The 18,388-nt window shown below is 44.6% G+C and overlaps 1 protein-coding gene across 1 annotated transcript in view; it reads right to left on the bottom strand.

Annotated features, from left to right (window-relative positions):
• Positions 1-3,866: 3,866 nt before the first annotated feature.
• The window catches only part of STAB2 (stabilin 2), an 87,430-nt gene continuing 72,908 nt past the window's right edge, over positions 3,867-18,388 (bottom strand). The window contains exons 57-69 of the mRNA XM_086468242.1: positions 17,388-17,492; positions 16,891-16,998; positions 15,767-15,960; positions 14,599-14,740; positions 14,122-14,255; positions 12,812-12,977; positions 12,489-12,595; positions 11,729-11,848; positions 10,787-10,945; positions 8,420-8,527; positions 5,790-5,918; positions 4,566-4,685; positions 3,867-3,917 (exon numbers count right to left, since the gene is read on the bottom strand). Coding sequence (XP_086324368.1) covers positions 3,867-3,917; positions 4,566-4,685; positions 5,790-5,918; positions 8,420-8,527; positions 10,787-10,945; positions 11,729-11,848; positions 12,489-12,595; positions 12,812-12,977; positions 14,122-14,255; positions 14,599-14,740; positions 15,767-15,960; positions 16,891-16,998; positions 17,388-17,492 — 1,643 coding nt within the window. The remainder of the gene's footprint in view (positions 3,918-4,565; positions 4,686-5,789; positions 5,919-8,419; positions 8,528-10,786; positions 10,946-11,728; positions 11,849-12,488; positions 12,596-12,811; positions 12,978-14,121; positions 14,256-14,598; positions 14,741-15,766; positions 15,961-16,890; positions 16,999-17,387; positions 17,493-18,388) is intronic.

Here is an 18,388-nt window from a genome sequence, read left to right as displayed (position 1 = left end):
TTAGCAGCCAGTTTACGGTGAGACCGAGAGGGATGGTGTGCGCCTTTTAGCTTTCCTCGCTGCCGTAGCTAGAGCCTTACCTGTGACGGAGCGAACCGCTGTAGCGTTGGTGTGGCTCCGCCGCACCGCAGCGATTGCGGTGCTGGTGGGCTCAGGCTGATGGGCTTTTTCTCCTGGCTGTGCAGTTTCTGTTCTTGTAATGTCTGTGCTTGGCTGCACGTGGATCTGAGCCTGAAACTGAAAGTGAGAGTAACTTGGGCTGCTTGAGCTTCCTTTGCTTAACTTGTAGGTACCTTTCTGTTTAAGTTTCAAAACACTTTAAATACCCGCTCTCTAATAATAAAGCCATTTCAAGAGGTCTTGCATTTTGCATTTCAAAGTGGAGACAGATCTCTGTCAGGCTTTAGATTGATCCTAAATGCTGCTTTTTTCAAGTTTTAACAGTGTCTTACAGTAGTGTGCAGTGTGGTTTTGCTGTTCCCTAGGAGAGAATGTATTTCGTATAGCCTTCAGTAATGGACTCTTACAGTCAAAAGTAAACACGCACAATGGGCAAATGAGTTAAAAGAAAAATTAAGAAATGAGAAAATGAAAACCAGAGTTTTCTGATGACTTATTTTTAGCTCAGTTGGAGGTAGTGGACAGTTTGCATCAAGGAAAATAATTTTGGCAGTGGAGATTAGAAGTTTTATTGAATTACTGAAATTGCAGGTGATGCATGAACACAAACTCTGGGTAGTGTATATGTTCCAAAGATTTGAGCTGAAAAATGTCTATTTTGCACAAGGAAAACATCTGTTGATGTGTTTCCTCAAACAGGCACTTTATAGAACTGCTGTGTAGTTGTTTTTAAATAAGGATGCTTTCCTTTCTCTGCATCCAAAGGAAACTTTTTTTTTTTAACTGGTGCTTCCCACCCCAGCCATTTTAGAAGGCATAATATGATTGATATTTTTCAAATTTTAGTTATTTAAAGGCTCTGTTTTTAAAAGCATATAATTAACAAAATACATAGCATTTGGTATTCACTTCACTTTGGAATATTGCTTGCTTCCTGCCATGATTGTCAGGTAAACAAACTTTTGGTGACCAAAAGTTTTAGTTTTCTTGTTCTTTTTTTTTTTTTTTTACCTGTCTGTATTATGTGCCAGTACCTATATTGACTCTCATATGCGGTATCTTTCATGTTTTTAAAAGCATGTTTGCAAAGTAAAGAATGTATTCTGATCTAGCCTGCACAATTTCATAAGTAGTTTTCCTGTATGCTTGAAATCAGTCTGAAGTCCTCAGAGGTGGTTATAGATTTTATGTTCGTGGTTTTCTTGTGCTCCTGTTTCAAACTTGACTTGCAGCACCCCAAGTGTGTGTGTATTTAAAGAGATGAATATACTGGAAATTAGTAAGTACATCTGACAGTGCTGCTGTTTGGCTGGAAGAAAAAGATAAAGTTTTCAGGAAGTCAGTTTGGCTTTATCAAGAGACTTGTTGGTGGGGCTGTGTGAGGACTATTTAGCATATCTTGATAATGAAACGTGGGGATAGAAATATCTCTGATTTGCCTTCAGTTCTTTATCCTAATGCTCAGCTAGAACCGAACTTGGTGTTACATGTATGTAGCACCTCTCACGCTCCAGAGATTTCAGTGCACTGTTTAAAAAAAACCCCAACAAACCAACAAAACCAAACCCCAACAAAACCCACTATACATTCTCCATCTTACTACCAGCAAATAATAATACTGTGTTATTCAGTTCTGCATTACTGAATTTGATAAAGTTTTGTTGGTTATAGCTCTGTGATGTTTATTCTTTTAATGCTGGCTAGAAGTCAGTTTGCTTGTTTTTCCTGTGTTAAGCAGGAACAGTTTAATTGGGTTGGATGATGTTGTCCGCACGGTACACATTTTGTTTCAAGATGATTTTCTCCTCTCCCTCTTCCTTTCTCTTAACTTACAAATCAAGCTGCGGTATGAAGCTATGTTACAACAGCCAGCTGAAGTAAAATCTTGTTTATATTGCATGACTTCTTGAAATAAACAACACTGCATGAAAAAAAATAATTCTGGGAGGGTTATGTTCCTTTAAAACAACCCGACTACATATCATATGAATTTAAGTGAGAATTTTAAAGTGTATTATTTATTTTTCAGTGCTAAAATGCTGCTCTTTAACTTTTAAAAATGTCTTGCATTTTTGTAATGATTTCAACTTGGCGCTCTCTGCATTACTTGTTTTAACCTTGTTATGTTACTGACTTCAAAGAGATTTTTGGGCATGTTTAAAGGGCAGTGTCTCTTTATATTGATTTTGGGAGTATAGTTCGCTTGAACACCAAAGCAAGAAGACATTTTCATTCTGTTCTATCAAAAACACGGAGGAGGATAGTCTGTCAGTAAAAGAAGAGTTTAATGAACTGTGGAACTTTTTTGTGATAAAAATATTTAATGATTATTACAAAAATAAATGCTTGGACTTTATCTTCTGGTCCCGATGAGCCTTAATATTTTGTGTGACTGGGGAGAAGGAAAGAACATGAGTTGTATTAATTACAAAACTCTGTGGGGAAAACTCCTCTAAATATGTGTGTGTGTTTAAGTGTGTTTGTGTTCTACAATTTTTTTAATATCTTATAAGTAAAAACAAGCAGGCGTGTGTAGGGAGGTAGGGGAAGGAGTTATGGAAGTTACTTCAGTCCGTCTCTCTCATCCAGGCATATTTAGACATCAGATTCCCTTGGTTGTGCTTGATAGCTGTGTCAACAACCCCGGATTTGCCAGCATACCTTGTTCTGATGGGAAGCGCCCTGGGGTGGCTTCCAAAGGTAACTCATGCTTTCCCCGAGTGACACCTTCCCTTCTGCCCCCCACACGTGGCAGGCACCAGGAAGCATATCAGAGGGGAACGTTACTGCTGCCGGCAAGAAAAATCTTCCTTTTCTTGCTGTTTTGTGGTTTCTATTGTGTTCTCACAATTTGCTATGGTATTAATGTTTTGAGGGAAGGAAACGACAGCAAATCAAACTCAAGTGCATCGTCTGAAAGGCAATGTTAATGTGCCTGGTAAAACTATGGTATGGGAACAAGCAGGTAGCTTCTGCTCCTCTCAGACCTAAAATGAATGTGGACATGACATAGCAGGGGTATATCCGTCTTCATTGTCCACCTTTCACAAAAATGGCTCAAGTCAAAATTAATTACTATTTGAATGCTCTCCTGTCACCTGTATTTCTTGCTAAAGCTGCAACAATTACTATGTCCCTCTGTACAGTGAGGTGAGGTGTAAACAAAACACAGTCAAGTTCGAGGAAGGACAGAGAAGTGAGGAGGCAAGCGGGGCAGAGAGGATGGTTGTGTTTCTTGCTGCTGAAATTCTTACCAAAAAAATACACTAGCAAAATTCCCCTCAGTTTAAAAATACGGATTTAACACGTGTTCTGTTTCACACTCGCCAGTTGTAGTTGTGACTGAGCCAAAATGGAAGCACAGAGCTGGAGTACTGGCAAGTTTAGGATATTTGTCAAGTTAGCAGCCCTGTGTGTGTGGGCCATTTAAAAGTCTGTGAAGAATAAGAGCAGTTAAACAGCAGGGTGGTGAAAGACTGCTTTTCACAGAGCAGTGTCAGCGTGCTTCTGGGTAGGTTAGTTGAGACTCAGTTTTGCGTTTGGCACTTATAGTTGGTATTGCTCAGATGCAGCCAACACTTTGGAGGTCAGTAGCTCTGTGAACTCTATAGGCTGCATCTTAAACAAAGCTGTGCTCTTTTCAATTTGTATTGAGATTTTGTTCCCTGAAACATGTAGGTGCTGCTTTTTCACAGTGAGTGTAAATAGTAATGTGTTTTATAATTGACTAATGCCAAATTTAGTCTTTAATTCTGATCATGAGGACCACTCATCACAAGCTGCTGGTCATCTGAATCCTATAAAATAGAAGAGAAAGAAAATCAGACGTGAACATTGCATTAAGAAATGAAAGTTGCTTTTTGGCAAATTTGTCCATACAGGTGGCAGAGTTTGCACCTGACATTTTTGCACCAAACACATCTCTTTACTGGATGCAAAAAGGCTGATTTTGATTTTAGACTCTGCATGTACATGCGGGTCTTGCTAAACTAGATGATTGAAGCTGTTGGCTTTACTCAATCTTTCCTTCCCTTGATTCCCAGCCCCCTCCCTGTTGTGTTTCAGATTCTTTGGAGTGCTGGCATGGCACTTGGCTGCGTTTGCAGCAAGGAGAAGGGAAGACAAAATCGGAAAATATATAAACTTTTTAAGTTTATATAGACACATCACTGGCATCCAGTAGTATTTGAAGTCCAGTTTAATTCAGCTGTCTGTGAAGGTTGACTTGAGATACAGCTGTAGACCACAGCCTCAATTCTGCTACAAGTGAGGCTACCCAGTTTCTAGCAGTGGTGAGACAGGAACTTGAATGGTGTTTTCCTGAATTAATTTTTATATATATATATATATATTTTTTTTTTTTTCCAACTAGACACTTTCCTTTCATCAAGTCATTCCCTCTTACGGTTATCTTAGTTGTGTCTCAAATAAAAATGAACACTTACTGAGAAAAGATCGTAAGTAGGTTCTGGTGGAGTCGGTGCAGAAGAACTTTCGTATGAGGGGTTGGTGATATTTGAAGGCTGTGACTTGTCCAGTGATGTTACGTCAGTGTCGTCTTTTGACTACACAAAATCACACAAACCAGCTTAAAATCCATCCTCCTCCTGCAGTGCATTAAGTGGGGCACTTAAGCTTCACTACCAACTGGTGCAGTGTTGTGACTGAACTGGCCTTGTCATCTAAATCAGTGTCTCTGGGCATGAACTGTCTTCTGGGTTGTTGTGTTATCTCAGGTCGCTTAACACTAGTATCTTTTTTTCTCTCCCTTATTATTTTTAAGCCTCAGCAAAGATTGGGAGAGGAAGCATTGCCTTGACGTTATGCCTGGGGTAAAAGGTACCTGGTTTGTCCTGAGCGCTCTCATTGCAACTGTATGAAAATATGAGTGTTTCCCCTGGCTCATGGCTCTTGTTTTTTGTTTCTGGAAGACAATGCACATTACATGCAGGGGCTAGAATAGGAAAGGATTTCTGATTACTCCTAGGCAGACTTTCTCTTGGATAGATTCTGTGTTTTGCAACTTGGATTTTTTTTTGTCATCCGTTGTCTCTGAGCAGCTTGGCTGTTGCTGGCTGATTTCACATCATCATGATACTAGGTGAAGCTAGCAAAGGCAGTTAAAGCAAGCACGAGAGTGCATCAGTATAAAAGTTTGCACTTTTCAGTCCTGCAATCATTTCAATTTGCCTGTCTTTTGAATCTGGCCTTTTTTCCTATCAAACGTTTCAACCTCCAAAGCAGCAAAATTATTAGCAATGCCAGGGAGGAGGGGGGAACAGGTGCCCTTTCAGTGGTTGTAATCACCTGCTTCCCTAAAGGTGAGCTTTCCGGTGAGGCAAAGGCTTCTGCACAGGTGCTGTTGTAGTTAAATAAGCTTTTGGCCAGTCCTTGGTGTTGGATGTGTCTGTGAGAGCAGGAGCCCGTCGGGCACTCCGGAGGGAGAGCTCTAGGGGAGCAGTAGGCAAATGTAACCTCATGCCCAAGACAACTGTGTGAGCTTTCCCCACTTTCTCTGTGTCTTAGTCTGAACAGTTCAAGTGGGAAGCAATCGGGAATGTTTCTAGCTTAATAAAATGCAAGGAGAAACTGGAGGCTGTGAGTTTGGGAGGTGCAGTGGGTCTGGGGAAGTGCTGCCCGCCTGGTTCGTGTTCCTATCTGATGCCTACCTTGAAGTGCTGGAAGCCTGTGTTTCTCTTCCTGAACCTGAGGTAAGAATATCCTATGAAAGCCACAATTCCAGTAACCAGGCAGATGCCAAAGAATATTCCGGTCCCAGTACCAGTGTGGAGAGGAGCCTGGAAGCAAGAGAGAGAGTGAGTGGGCTGGGGGGGGGGGGGGGGGGGGCCGCTGTCACCTTCCACCATCTGAGCACACGCAGTGTCCCTCTGAGGTATGCCCTAGTCTGGTACTGCTTTTGTGCTCGAGTTTCCTGGTACGTGTGTTCCCTAGAGACAGTTAAATATGGCCTTCTGATAGTGATTACAAGGTAGATTTTTGCGGGGTACTGGACATTGCCTCTAGTACAGCTTCATCTTGATTGTGTTTTTGATGTCACAGAGCATGCAGTCTTTTCTGGTCAGGCTTATCAAAATGGCAATGGAGGCTACAATGAGGCTGAAACCTCACTGGCCTGAGAAGCAGAAATGGGTACAAAATTACCGTAAGCAGCTGTGGAAACCTGTGCTACAAACCCCAGAGGGCTCTGCGTGAGTTCAAGCTTTTTCCCCGCTGCTTTGCGCCCTGGGGAGGTGTTGGTTATCGCCAGCTGTCGGCAGCCACACCATCCTCTGAGCCTTGCTTACGAGGGCTCAAACCAAACCACCTCTGAGATGAGGCCCATCTCATCGCCAGTCAGAGGGACTGTCAGCCTGTGCAGAGGGTGCGCGGGGCTGGGCTCCGCCAGTGGCCCAACACCTGCCTTCTGTAGGTCATTTTGCCCCAACATGTGCCATGCCTTTAACCTGAAATTGTTCTTCGCTTGAGCAGGTAAAGTACCAATCCAAGTAACTACATATAATGTTTTATAAATATTTTAATAAATATGTTGGTGAAGGACTGAAAGAAACTCTCACATGATCTGGATTTAATCTAAAGGGAAGAAAATCCTCTAGACTCTGGCTTTGGCTTGCCTTCTGCAGCTCTGTGACCTGATAGATGGATATCATGAAGGTGACTGGCAGTTTTTGGGGTAACTATAAGTTTGAGGGACCCCAGGGCATGCAGCCATTCAAGCTGCAGTCTGCCCAAAGCACTGTGCCCTTTGCTGGCAACCTGGGAGGTGAAGAGAGGTCTGGAAATAGGCAGAAGGTTCATATGCTGTTGCTCTTGCTTTTCCATGGGACGCCTTAACTCTGTGGCCTCCTGCCTAGAAAACTAATTATTAAACTTACCCTGGCAAATATAATCACTTTGTTGTCTTAATAGATATGTTCTCTTCATTCATTTTTTAGAAAACAAAGTAATTTACATGGTGCAGCTGGACAGCTAAATAGAAAATATTTAGTTGCCCTCTAGCATGTGAAAGGTATGATAAAGATTGTAATATCATGCTGCTGTAGACTGACAGAAATTGCCCATTATTTTGGATCATTTGCAGGCAGTAGTTTGTTTTTACCGAAGTGTGTAATTTCCTACTTCTGAGGATTGTAGGCTGCAAAGGATTTTTGTGAACTGAGATTGTGCAGGCATATTACTGAGCGCCTAGGAACAAGAAGGTTGGTTTGTAAAGGAGAAAGGGTTGCTCAGAACAAAATGCAGGTGAGAAACAGGGTATCAATAGGATTAATCTCATGGACCAAGGAGGCAGCTGGTTAGCCACTTCTGAAATCAGAGCTGGGATGGATGGGCTGTAAATGTGAGGCCCCGCCAGCGCACCGTGAGAAGGGTCAGAATGAGTTACCCCAATGGAAGGGAAGTTCTTCAGATTAAATGAATGGTGGGCTTTCTTGCAAGGTCAGCTTGAGCCTGTCACAGAGTACCCTGCATGGAACAGAGCTGGGGAGTGCTAACGCTGCACGTCTGAACTCTTACTTTGCCAAGAAAAACGTTTTGTACTAGGAAAAAAGGTGCTTTCTGTGCACATCTCCCAGGGGCAGCAGGGATCACTTTTGTGAAACATCTCAGTTGCCCTGCAGGTGGACAAAACATTTTTCCTCCCTCTCATACAAAGCAGTAAACTTTGCTGGTGGGAAATAAGCAGAATGACGTTCCTGCCTCCCTGCTGCTGGGCCTGTACCATTTTGATTCCAGGTTGAAGCAGTGCAGCTGCTAACTCGACTTCCCTCCATGGAAAGGTCAGCACCCTGTTTTCTGAACTGTGCTTTTTACCATGTACAGTCTGGTTTGGTCTCTCTAATGGAAGAGACGTTTGGGTAACTGGGACCATTGCAAGGATTCATGCAGGCAAAAAATATCTATTTTCAAAACACCTTGTTGTTTTGGATAGGAATGAACGCAAAGCCAAGAGTAAAAAATTTTCCTTAGGATCTTGAAAGATCTTTTTGGAAGAACTGAAACAGAGCTTTATAAACCCCCCATTACAAAGATGACCTCCGTTACAAAATGGAGCTTTTATTTTATTTATATAAAATAAATGTGGGAAGAACTTGTTCAGACAGAAACATTTTGAACAAGCTTCACTGGCACCTTGTTCTCAACTTCTAATTTTCTTTTGAAGTAACCTTTTAAACTGAAACGGCATATTGGGAATATATGAATGTCAGCAATGAGTTTGGGACGATATAAGTGACAGCCACCTCCCACCACCCCAAAAAAAAAGAAATCACTGTGTACTTACAGGTACTGGTGGAGCCCTTAAAGGCTCTGAAATAACGTGGATTATCCCATTGGAAGCGATTATATCCCACTCAACAATAGCACTTCCATCCACGTATCTGATCTTGCTCTGCCAGGAGACATGAGAGCTGAGCTTTGACCCTCCTTCCTTTGGGACTGAAATAAACCTTGAGACTATTTCCCCACCTCGGTTACTGACACACAGAGAAAAATCACTTGGAGGCTTACATGGCTGCCTTCTTGGACATCAGCCTGGGGTGGCCCCAGGCTGGTCATGGCTCTCCTGGGCATGAAGTAGCCATCATCATTACCTGCATATTGCCTTCAGCCATTTCTTTGTCCTTTTTTCTTTCTTTTTTTTTTTTTTTTTTTTTTTTAATAAAGGTTTTTGTGATATCTGTGCAATTACCAAGCTCTGCCTGGGAGTGCTGTCACACCTGAGTGCCAGGCAGCCTGCAGCCTGCCTCCGTTAAGCTGCTTTTGGTGCTGAGGAAGCCACTCGTGCTGTTTGCTGGCATGAGAGAGCTGGCTCAGCGCCGATGGGGAGCTGCTGCCTGCAGTTTATCTGGTGGCCTAGCGCCTGCGAGCTGGGCGGTCGTTCCGTTTGGCAGCTTATCAAGAAGGGAGAAGGACAGGATCAGACACTGCCACCCTGACATGTCTCCAAACTCTGTTGGTAATGGGAGGCCTTGACTGCTTTGAGCTGCTCCTGGGTTCTCCAGTCTGTGTCTGTGTTTTGGGAGGGTGGGTTCACAGTCATCTACGCTATTGCGAGCTCTGCTTTAAATTGCATCCAAGCAAAATGGTTTCTCCTCAGTGAGCAGAACCAGGAGCTGCTGCCTGCTCTTGCCCCTGGCATGAGGTGGTACTTTGCTGCTGAAGCACATGGTGACTTTCTGTGCCCAGGGAGGAAGGGGCTTAGCCATGGTGGCACTACAGAGTGACGGACACCCTGTGTCTTCCTCCCTCATCCTTGCGCTGCCCTGCCTGGGGAAAGCTCGTGGGTTCTGACCTGGTGTGCTGGGTCAGGTGGGTGCTTGGCTGCCAGGAGCATGTGTGGAAAGCGGCTGCCACCTCTTCTTCCCACCCTGCACCCTGCTGGGCTTTACTGCAGCAGAGGGAACTGAGGGCTTGCTCAGGTCCTCCAGGGAGAACGAAAAGCTACAAATTTCCAACTGCTTTGAAGAGCAGGAGCAAGATCTGTGTTAATGGGCTCAGCGCATCCCCTTGGCAGCTTTGGAAGAAAGGAGGATTTTTTTTAAGGAGAATGCTTCCTAGCTCAAATATCAGATCAAGGTGATCCAAAAGAGCTCCTGGCATGCTAGTAAGTGATACAGGTAAGCCCTGGGCTGGGACACCCGATATCTCATGAGGGTAGACTTTATTAATGTGATGGGTTTGCAGTATAGGGTGGTTTTAAAAATAAAAATGGTAATTTTCGTTCCAAAGAAGTTTCTCCTAAAAGGCAAAGGAGGAAGGGAGCAAAAGCAACGTATGTCTTTTGTGTGCCTTTTCCTGCAGCACCCATTCACTTGTTGGTGCTGTGAAAATCCCCCCTGGGTGGCAGGTTGGGCACTTCCCTTGGGTCCAGTGCCGTTCTCTAAAGCACATTTTAACTGCAAGCCCACAGGCGCAACGTTCCTTATTTTCATATTCAGCTGTACAGCATCACCCACAGCAGAGTCCCAACCTTGATCTCAAGGGGTTGCTGTCACAGATGTCATTTTAAATGCTTGGGCAGCAAGTATTTTCTTCATAAAAAATGAGAAGTTGGGTGTGTTTTCAAAGGATGTGTTCCCTTAAAACATCAAAGGATACTTTCCATTTTCAAAAAGGATATAAATTTTTTGCATTTAAAAAACACTGACATAGTAATAAAAAATGCAAACCACTGTTTTGTCTGCGTTCGCTCTGAGCAAGGCTGTGCTGGCGTCTCGTGCCTCTCCCAGAAAGTTACCAAGAGACTTTACAAATGCCGACACCTTTCTTTAATGATAAGCTGCTGCTCTCATCTCTGCCTCTATCACAACGCCATCTCCCATGATCCTGCCAGCCTGAGAGAAGGGTTGAGTTTAGCCTGTGTCCGCATCCTGCTGTTCCTGCAGGCCACCTGGACAGTTCCCTTCAAGTACTGCAGGTCAGAGCTTGGTCATTCACGAACTTGTAAATTTGCAGTTTGCCAGCTGCTATCCTGCAGTCTCTGGGCTGAGCCTTCTTTCAGAAGGAAAGAGCTTTCTGAAGTCAGCCTCTGATTGCTGCCCACTCTAACCTTACCGAATTGCTCTCTGGATCAGTGTGTCACCTGATTACATAGGCATAGCATAAGGGGTGAAAAAGTACAAAGATGGGAGATTTATTGAAAAGGTACCTGTTCAGCAGTGGGGGCTTGATGTTCCTGGCTCCTGGTGTTTGTAATGAGGAGTTTTTCCCCTAGATGAGTTAGAAGAGTGGTTCCGTTGGTCAAGTCCTCATAAAACATTATGCTGGTGTTAGATAAATGGTACTCGATGTCCCGCCCAGAAAGCGTCTGCAAATGAGAGCAAAATAGAAGGAACATTAACTGATCTCATTAATCCTCTGGCTTCACCAGTAGGTTAAGTGCCTGTGAACTTTGTCCCTCTTTGCCATTGATGCTGCAGCAAGTGCAGTATCTGGTAGAGGCTATTGGGAAATCTGGATGTGAACAGTGGGACCTTCCGTCCCTGCTGGCCTCTGATGGCTGCCTGCCGCAGGCAGGACATTGATCCTCGTGGGACAAATGATTTTACTCTTTTGTGTGATGACCTGAAGTGATGAGCCTCAGAGATGTTCCAAACATCTTGAAGATGCAAACCAGGGCATAAACCCATGTGAATTATTTGAGACAATGTTTGGCAGATGAATGGAAAGAAGGAGGGGAGGGATAAGCACAGAAATGAAGCTAAGAGTAGATGCTTTTAATGTGTTTGTGGGGGATGCCAAAGCTGTTGACTGCCTTCTTCAAATAACTGTGCTTGACGTTAATAAGCCAGAGGATTCATCTCAAGCAGACTCCTTTATAACTGCGTAACTAAAATCCCTGATGGAAAAGGCTCTGTAGTGACTCAAACACTCGATAACCTTATACTCCTAACTACAGAAAAGAAATGGAAACAATGAACTCACCTCTTTCAGCAGCACGGTTTAAACTATGTGGGCTTACACAGAAGTCATGTCATACTAAGATTATTATTTTTTTTAAACTTAAATTTCACTGGAATACAGAAACCCACAATGGCTGTTTAAAAAGTGTTATTAAAACAAGGAAAGAAAAAAGGAAAAAAACCCTGACCTCGTTTTCCCTTAACCCGCTATCATTTGGAGCAAAGAGAGTGGCGTGCACTGACAGATCCGTGAGGTACCGCAGGAACTGCCTCCCCTTCCTAGAGCTGTTGGAGTAAGCCATGATGTCCTAGGCAGAAACAAAATCCAGCTTTACTAAAGAGCAGGTGTATGCTCCTGTGTGGGGAGCTGAAGAGATGAGACTGTATAAATAATGACAAAGAAGCTTTCTGTTATTAGCCATGAAGCATTATGGAGTGACTTTATAAAAGAAGCTTGTGTTCAGAACCCAGTTTTAGCTGCCGATTTGATGAACACATCTTAAACTGATTTGCAGGAGTTGGGCCCTTGCTGTCTGTGAGGCTGCTTACACATAGAATGCCTTTCTGAGCAGCAGCAAGAAAAGGACCCTTTTAATGTTTTGCCTTTCCCCAACAGCAATTCAATAAAGTTACAAAGCACCACACTGCTTGTGATGCTTAAAAAGCCAGGAGCAGTTGTGCACAGAATTTCCTTTAAGCTAAAGCTGCAGCAGCATTTTATTTCCGAAGTTTTAGAAACCTGAAACCTCTTTGGAGCAAATAATGAAAAAACCCAGTAAGTTCTGATTTTGACGGTGCAGACTTAGACTGCTCCACCTTACTTCGCTGGTGTGTTGTTGTTACCTGTATTTGCTGTGCTAGTAAAGCAAACACTGAGATACAACCTGGTGCCAGAGCCTGCTTTGCTCTGCTCACCCGACCGAGCAGCGCGCCAGCTGTGGGCCATACCGACAAGAAGTTTGTCAGCGTTGGGAAGGACATCAGCACTTGCAGCAAGTTCCCGCTGCAGGAGAAGCCGTCCCCCACGTAGCCTGGCTTGCAGGTGCAGTTCACCTCTGGAAGGTACAAACACAGATAGCTCCGTGGGCAAACACCCTTTGCTAGAAGGCTTTAGGTTGTCCTGTGCCTGAAAAACAACTTGCAGGCAACAGATTTTTTTAAAATGTTAAAAAGAGGCAGTGTTATTTAGCACCCTGTGGCTGATTAAAGGAACCAAAATCTGGGCTGCTGCTCCCCTTTGCTTAGAGGCAAGCAGTAAAGGACCCTCTTACCTTTCTCTCTGTAGCAGAAGACATCCCAGGTTTCACTCAGGTTGACTCTTCTCCCATAGTCCACAATGCCGACATACCCAGAGCCGCAGTTTGGGGAGGAGAATGCGGTTGGGTAGCCCACTCTTTCGCCATCTAGCCAGCCGGCAGCACACAGGTGGTACCTTGCCTGCAGCCAGCACAGCCATAAGGGAAAGAACACAGGGGGAAGAGCTGGGTGGTGGAGCTGGGGCGCTGCGGATGAAATGAACACCCCCTGCCCCGAGAGCACTCAGGCAGCACCCAACCTGCCAGCACTCTTTCTGAGGGGGCTCTGTCCATCCGTCCATCCTGCAGCCTGCCCTGTGCTGAGCTCTGTGCCAAGGGGCTGTGGAGACAGGGGTCCCTCTGAAAGTCAGCGGCTCCCCGTATGGACCAAAGGAGCCTTTCCTGGGAAAAGCTTCTCCGAGCCCAAAGCTGGGCAGGATCAGAGTGGGGTGTGGAGGCCAAAGGGGATGTGCAATCCCATCGTGTGCTAGCCCACCTTTTGTCAGCATGGGAGGGGCTGACAAACCAGCTCAATACAGAAGGTAAGTCTCCAGGAGTGCTGGAGCCAGCCCCGCTGCTGACTTTGCTGCTTCAAGGGAAATATTCATACTAGGCACAGGAGACATGCAGCTCCGGCTGCAATCTGGATCTCCTTGGGCAGCGGAGGGAGGTTTATGTGCTGGCTGTGGTTCAGACTCACATTTTGCTAAAGGTGTCTCTAAATGGTGAGAGTCTTTCTTCCTTCCGCAGATGGGAGGGAGCCAGAAAGGCACAGTCAGTCTCACCCACTCTTCTAAAACAAGTTTTACAAACCCAAGGTGTGATGCTCATCCCATTGATGTCAGCCATACATTGACTATTACACACTCCAGGAAAAGAATATGGAAATGGGTCTGCTCACTTAACAGCATTTGGGGAAAAGGTTCCTGGAGCCGTACATTAAAAATAAAATTATTTTAAGCATAATTCTGAAGTGTACATTTCTTTAAGAAGTGATAATAATTAAAAGCCCCATGAAAACACTCTGTAAGTCTGACTGTACCATCTCACCCCAGCATCACTGGAAAAAAGAACTTGGCAACCGATTTCAGTGCTATATAAGCAGGCATGAAACCAACAAACAGTCTGAAAACTGCTCCCAGCCAAACATATCTTGGGGCACGGGGTAAGGAAAGGAGGGAAAATGAAGCTTATTAGTACAGAGCAGCTCCCTTGCTCCTCCATCCCCATTTACGCTGTGGCTAGGTCCACTCCAGGGATCTCCTCCTGCAGTGAGGCTACCTCACCTTCTGTGCATACAGCAGCTGGTTATACGTGGCGACGGTGGCTGACTCGTTGGCACAGGCCTCCTTTGCCTTCTCATAAGTCATTTTGTACTGTCCTTGTGGGGACCGTAAGTGGAAAACCCCAACCGTGGTATCTGCAAAGAGAGAGAAGAACCAGCTCTTCCTGAAGGTGTTTCCACATCTGGGTGCAGAGTCAACCATGCCATAAAAATACCTGTGAATTTTGTGAAATGTAGTTAGGACAGATTGATCCCTTAGGGGTGGCATTCCTACCTGGAATGCTCTTATCCCTTGCTTCATAAATCACAAAGTACGTAAGCACACTTTCTAACTTTCGTCTTCTCATTGTTTCAGGGGGACATAGATAACTGACTGAGTGAGCTTACAGACACAAGGATCCTGGCCACTGACTTCAGAGCACTGGCACAGGGATGATGATGTCCCTGTCCCATGGCGTGTATGGTGTGCCATCCTCACCTTGGAAGTGGAGATCGGCACAGTCAGCGTCGGCATGGCACTGCCCGTTGTCTTGCAAGCAGCGGTCGAGAGGAAGCTGCATCACCGAGCAGTTCAGCCCATCACCAATGTAGTTATTTTTACATTCACACTTGCGTTTGTCCTGGTCAGAGAGAGAATAAAAAAGGCTAAGCCAAGTACTTAGCTGACATAAAAGTGGTATTTCAAGCAACATCCTGAACTGCTGGAAAAATTTCACTTGATATAGCCAGGAATGGACAAACAGAAAAGTTGCTACTAACAACTGCGATTCAACAAACCACAAACTCTGACACTGACATTTATTCTTCTAAGCAAAACATTTACACATCCACTTGGGTGCTTTGCTGAATTAATATCACAGCATAATTCCATCCACAAAGCTAATGACATGCATTGGAGAATTATATGACACGTAATTAATAAAAATGGATGGCAAACCTATTAAAATGATATTTAGATGGCAGGGCATGGGAGCATGAAAGGAATTTAGCAGCCCACTGATAGCAATAAATTGAGAACTATAAACCAAGGAGGAGATGGTGACATCCAGGGATTGTGACGGTTGGCAGCTGGAACGGATTAGCGGCAAGGCTTTTCTAGATAGCTCCTGGAAGACACATCAGGCAAGCCACCAAAATGGAATGGACAAATGATCCCAAAAGTATCAGGACAAATTCTGGATCAAGTCACTGGCACAAGTTTTGTTCAATATTGACCGTGAGGGCCAAGGATCTTTTATGTTGTAGCTGCAAAGCTTTTTAAGCTGAGTCTGGTCGACCAACAAGTGACACTTTTCTCCCAGCTGTGCCTAGGTTTAGCTACCAAAATAAATTCAGTTTCAATCCAACAAACTCCTACTGCAAATAAGGATATCCTGCTGGGGAGAGCTAAGAAGGGGACAAAAAAATTACACATGAAAAATATCCCTTTTGCTGTAGTACCCCTTTCCCTAGAGCAAAGATGTCAAACTCATCCCTCAGCTGAAAGGATACCAAACTAATGTAGAAAGTAGTCTGGAGCTCTGTAAAGGTTGTTTTGGAAACTTTGAGAGGGGTGGAGTGTGATCCAGCCACAGAAAAGATTTCTGCTGGCACCAGGAAGAAATGCCTTGGGCTTCCCTGCTGGTGACTGAAATCATTCAACTTACAGGGCCTATGACAGTGCAAATGGCGTGCTCATGGCAGCCTCCGTTGAACCCATCGGCGCAAGGATTTATTGGAAGGCATGTAAAGCCATCTCCCTTGTATCCTTTCTGGCAGCTACAGAAGACTTTCACCCCGAGTTGTGTGCATTCGGCTGCCTTGTGGCACCCACCGTTGTTTTGTTTGCAAAGGTCTGCAGCTGCACGGGGGAAAAGAAAACAGGTGAGTAAAGTCTGCTTTCAAAGACGATGTTCTTCACGAAGACAAGCCACCTCCAGATTTTTAAGGCACTCTAAAAATACTAAAACACTTATTTGGGGAAAAAAGTGTTTAAATTTCCTGAGGCATTCCTGAACTTGTGCCAAAGGCTATCCTTTAGGGCTCTGAAGGCCTTCATAGAATTATAGAATCATAGAATGGTTTGGGTTGGAAGGGACCTTAAAGACTGTCTAGTTCCCACCCCCCTGCCATGGGAAGGGACACCTTCCACTAGACCAGGTTGCTCAAAGTCCCATCCAACCTGTCCTTGAACACTGCCAGGGAGGGGGCAGCCACAGCTTCCCTGGGCAACCTATGCCAGTGCCTCACCACCCTCACAGTAATGAATTTCTTCCTTGTATCTAATCTAATTTGACGATATCACTTGTCAGGATATCCTTGATTTAAGAGACATGGCACCTCCCCCAGGGATTCTGCTTTGCCTTTTGGCAGCTGAAGAGAGATGTTTTTTGTGGACTCTGCTCTGGCGAGGACAACTTTGGAGAACCTGAAACACCTGGCTCAGAAAGAATGACTGTTTCTGCTGTATCTGCATCCCCAACGTTGTTACTGGGGAACTGCCTTGCCTAAGGCCATCAAAGAAAATCCTGGAAGTGAAATTCTGCTAAAAACCCTGCTGTCTCTAAAACCTGACTGAAGCACACATCTTGCTCATACTCCTGCCCGGTAAAGCCTGTTGAAGCCAGCCACTTGCTTCAGAAAAAACTCAGCTATATTTATCCTAAATTTGGTTCACTTGCTGAACTGTGGAATTTGTTAGGTTTGATAGCCAACATTTCATACCGGATGGTAACTGCATGTGCAATAGGGGACAACCTGCTTGTAGCAGGCTGTGCATGAGGGAGCTCACCTGTGCATGTGATCCCATCCCCGTTGTAAAATGGCTTGCACTGACATGTGTTGTTCTCCATGCAGATGGCGTTGGCAGAGCAGCTCGGGGAACACACTGGCTGCAGAGCTGTGGGGAAGGTAGAACAGCTGGGATGAAGATGCTCTTTATGTTGCAAGGCCCTTGTTTCATGCAGAAAGAAAAGCCCTCCAGTATCGCTAACTGGAAAACCTCTAAGAACTTTTTTTTTTGACTGCTTAGCTCTCGGGTGGTATCTTCCTTCACATAGCCCAAAGCCTCTCCGCAGGGGAGATGAATGCTTCTATTCCCATTTCACAAAGGACAAGACAGGGAGGTGAAGGGACATGTTCAGCATCCAGAGCAGAGTCCCTTAGCCTCCAGTGAGGCCTTCTGACCTTATTAACTATCTCTCTCCTTCACACAAACCCTCTGTTGAATTGCAAGTACTATCAATCTGTGGCTCTATGTGATGGAGCCTGGTGAGAGGAGGCAGAGACCTAGCTTGGTTTCACACAGCCGGCCAGTCCATCCTGTTTCACAGAAACATCGTCCCGTTCCTGAATATCCTTCATCGCACTGTCCGTTGGTCTTGCATTCACAGGCTGCGAAAGAGATGCAGAGAGATCACTTACAGAGATGCCTTTGGGAAAGGGGAAAATCTTTCCCTAGAGAAAGATCACTTAGACTGTCCGTTTAGATAGTTTAGCAAGTATTTAGATAAATTTAACCTCATGGTTTTTTGCCATGAGGTCAATCAAGCAGAGGGCCAGACTGTCCAGAGTGGTTGGACAGTTTCCATCCTGGGAAGTTTGCAAGCCCTGACAGGATAGACCCTGAACAACCTTGTTTGAGCACAGAGCTGACCCTGCTTTGGGCAGGGCGTTGGCCTAGAGACCTCCTGAGGTACTTCCAACTTGAATTATCCTGTGATTCTATGATTTTATAACTGGCATTCATTCAATGTGCCTCTGAAAATGAAAACGAGTATTGATCTGCATTTTGGTACAGTAGCAAACTTGACAAAGAACTGTGGCTGGAAGGAGTTAATGGCTGAGCTGAAGACCCAGCCTGATCCTGTCCTAATGTGCAGCAGCTGCTGGTTGTGGGGAAGCCTTTTAGCCAGAAAGAACTAAGGTGTGCAGAGAGAGAGTGTTTGGTTGCTGCTTGGGAGAAGGTCTGTCTGAGTAAGGAAACTGAATACGAGGTTAGTGACCTTTGCTGTAAAACATGGGCAAATTAGCTGTATTTTTGTTTGTTTTAGATGTTCCTATGACTAGAAGCTTTTGAATTTCTTTTGTTGCTTTTATATGTGGTGTTTTACCCCTTGTGCCCTGCAAACTGAAGCATGAAGGGCTGATTTAATCTATAGTTGATGTTTCTTTTGCACTCTTTGGGCCCTGCAATAGCTTACGTGCTGAGTCCTTCTCAAGGAATTATTGGTGTCTCTGTTTTATAATGTAACGAAGTAGTATCCTTTCTTGCCTTATTCCTCTTCCTG

This window comes from Leptosomus discolor, chromosome 1, assembly GCF_034619465.1.
Source record: "Leptosomus discolor isolate bLepDis1 chromosome 1, bLepDis1.hap2, whole genome shotgun sequence".
Taxonomy (NCBI): Eukaryota; Metazoa; Chordata; class Aves; order Leptosomiformes; family Leptosomidae; genus Leptosomus; species Leptosomus discolor.
Note: the sequence above shows the minus strand (reverse complement) of the source record. Positions and strands in the feature narration are given on the sequence as shown.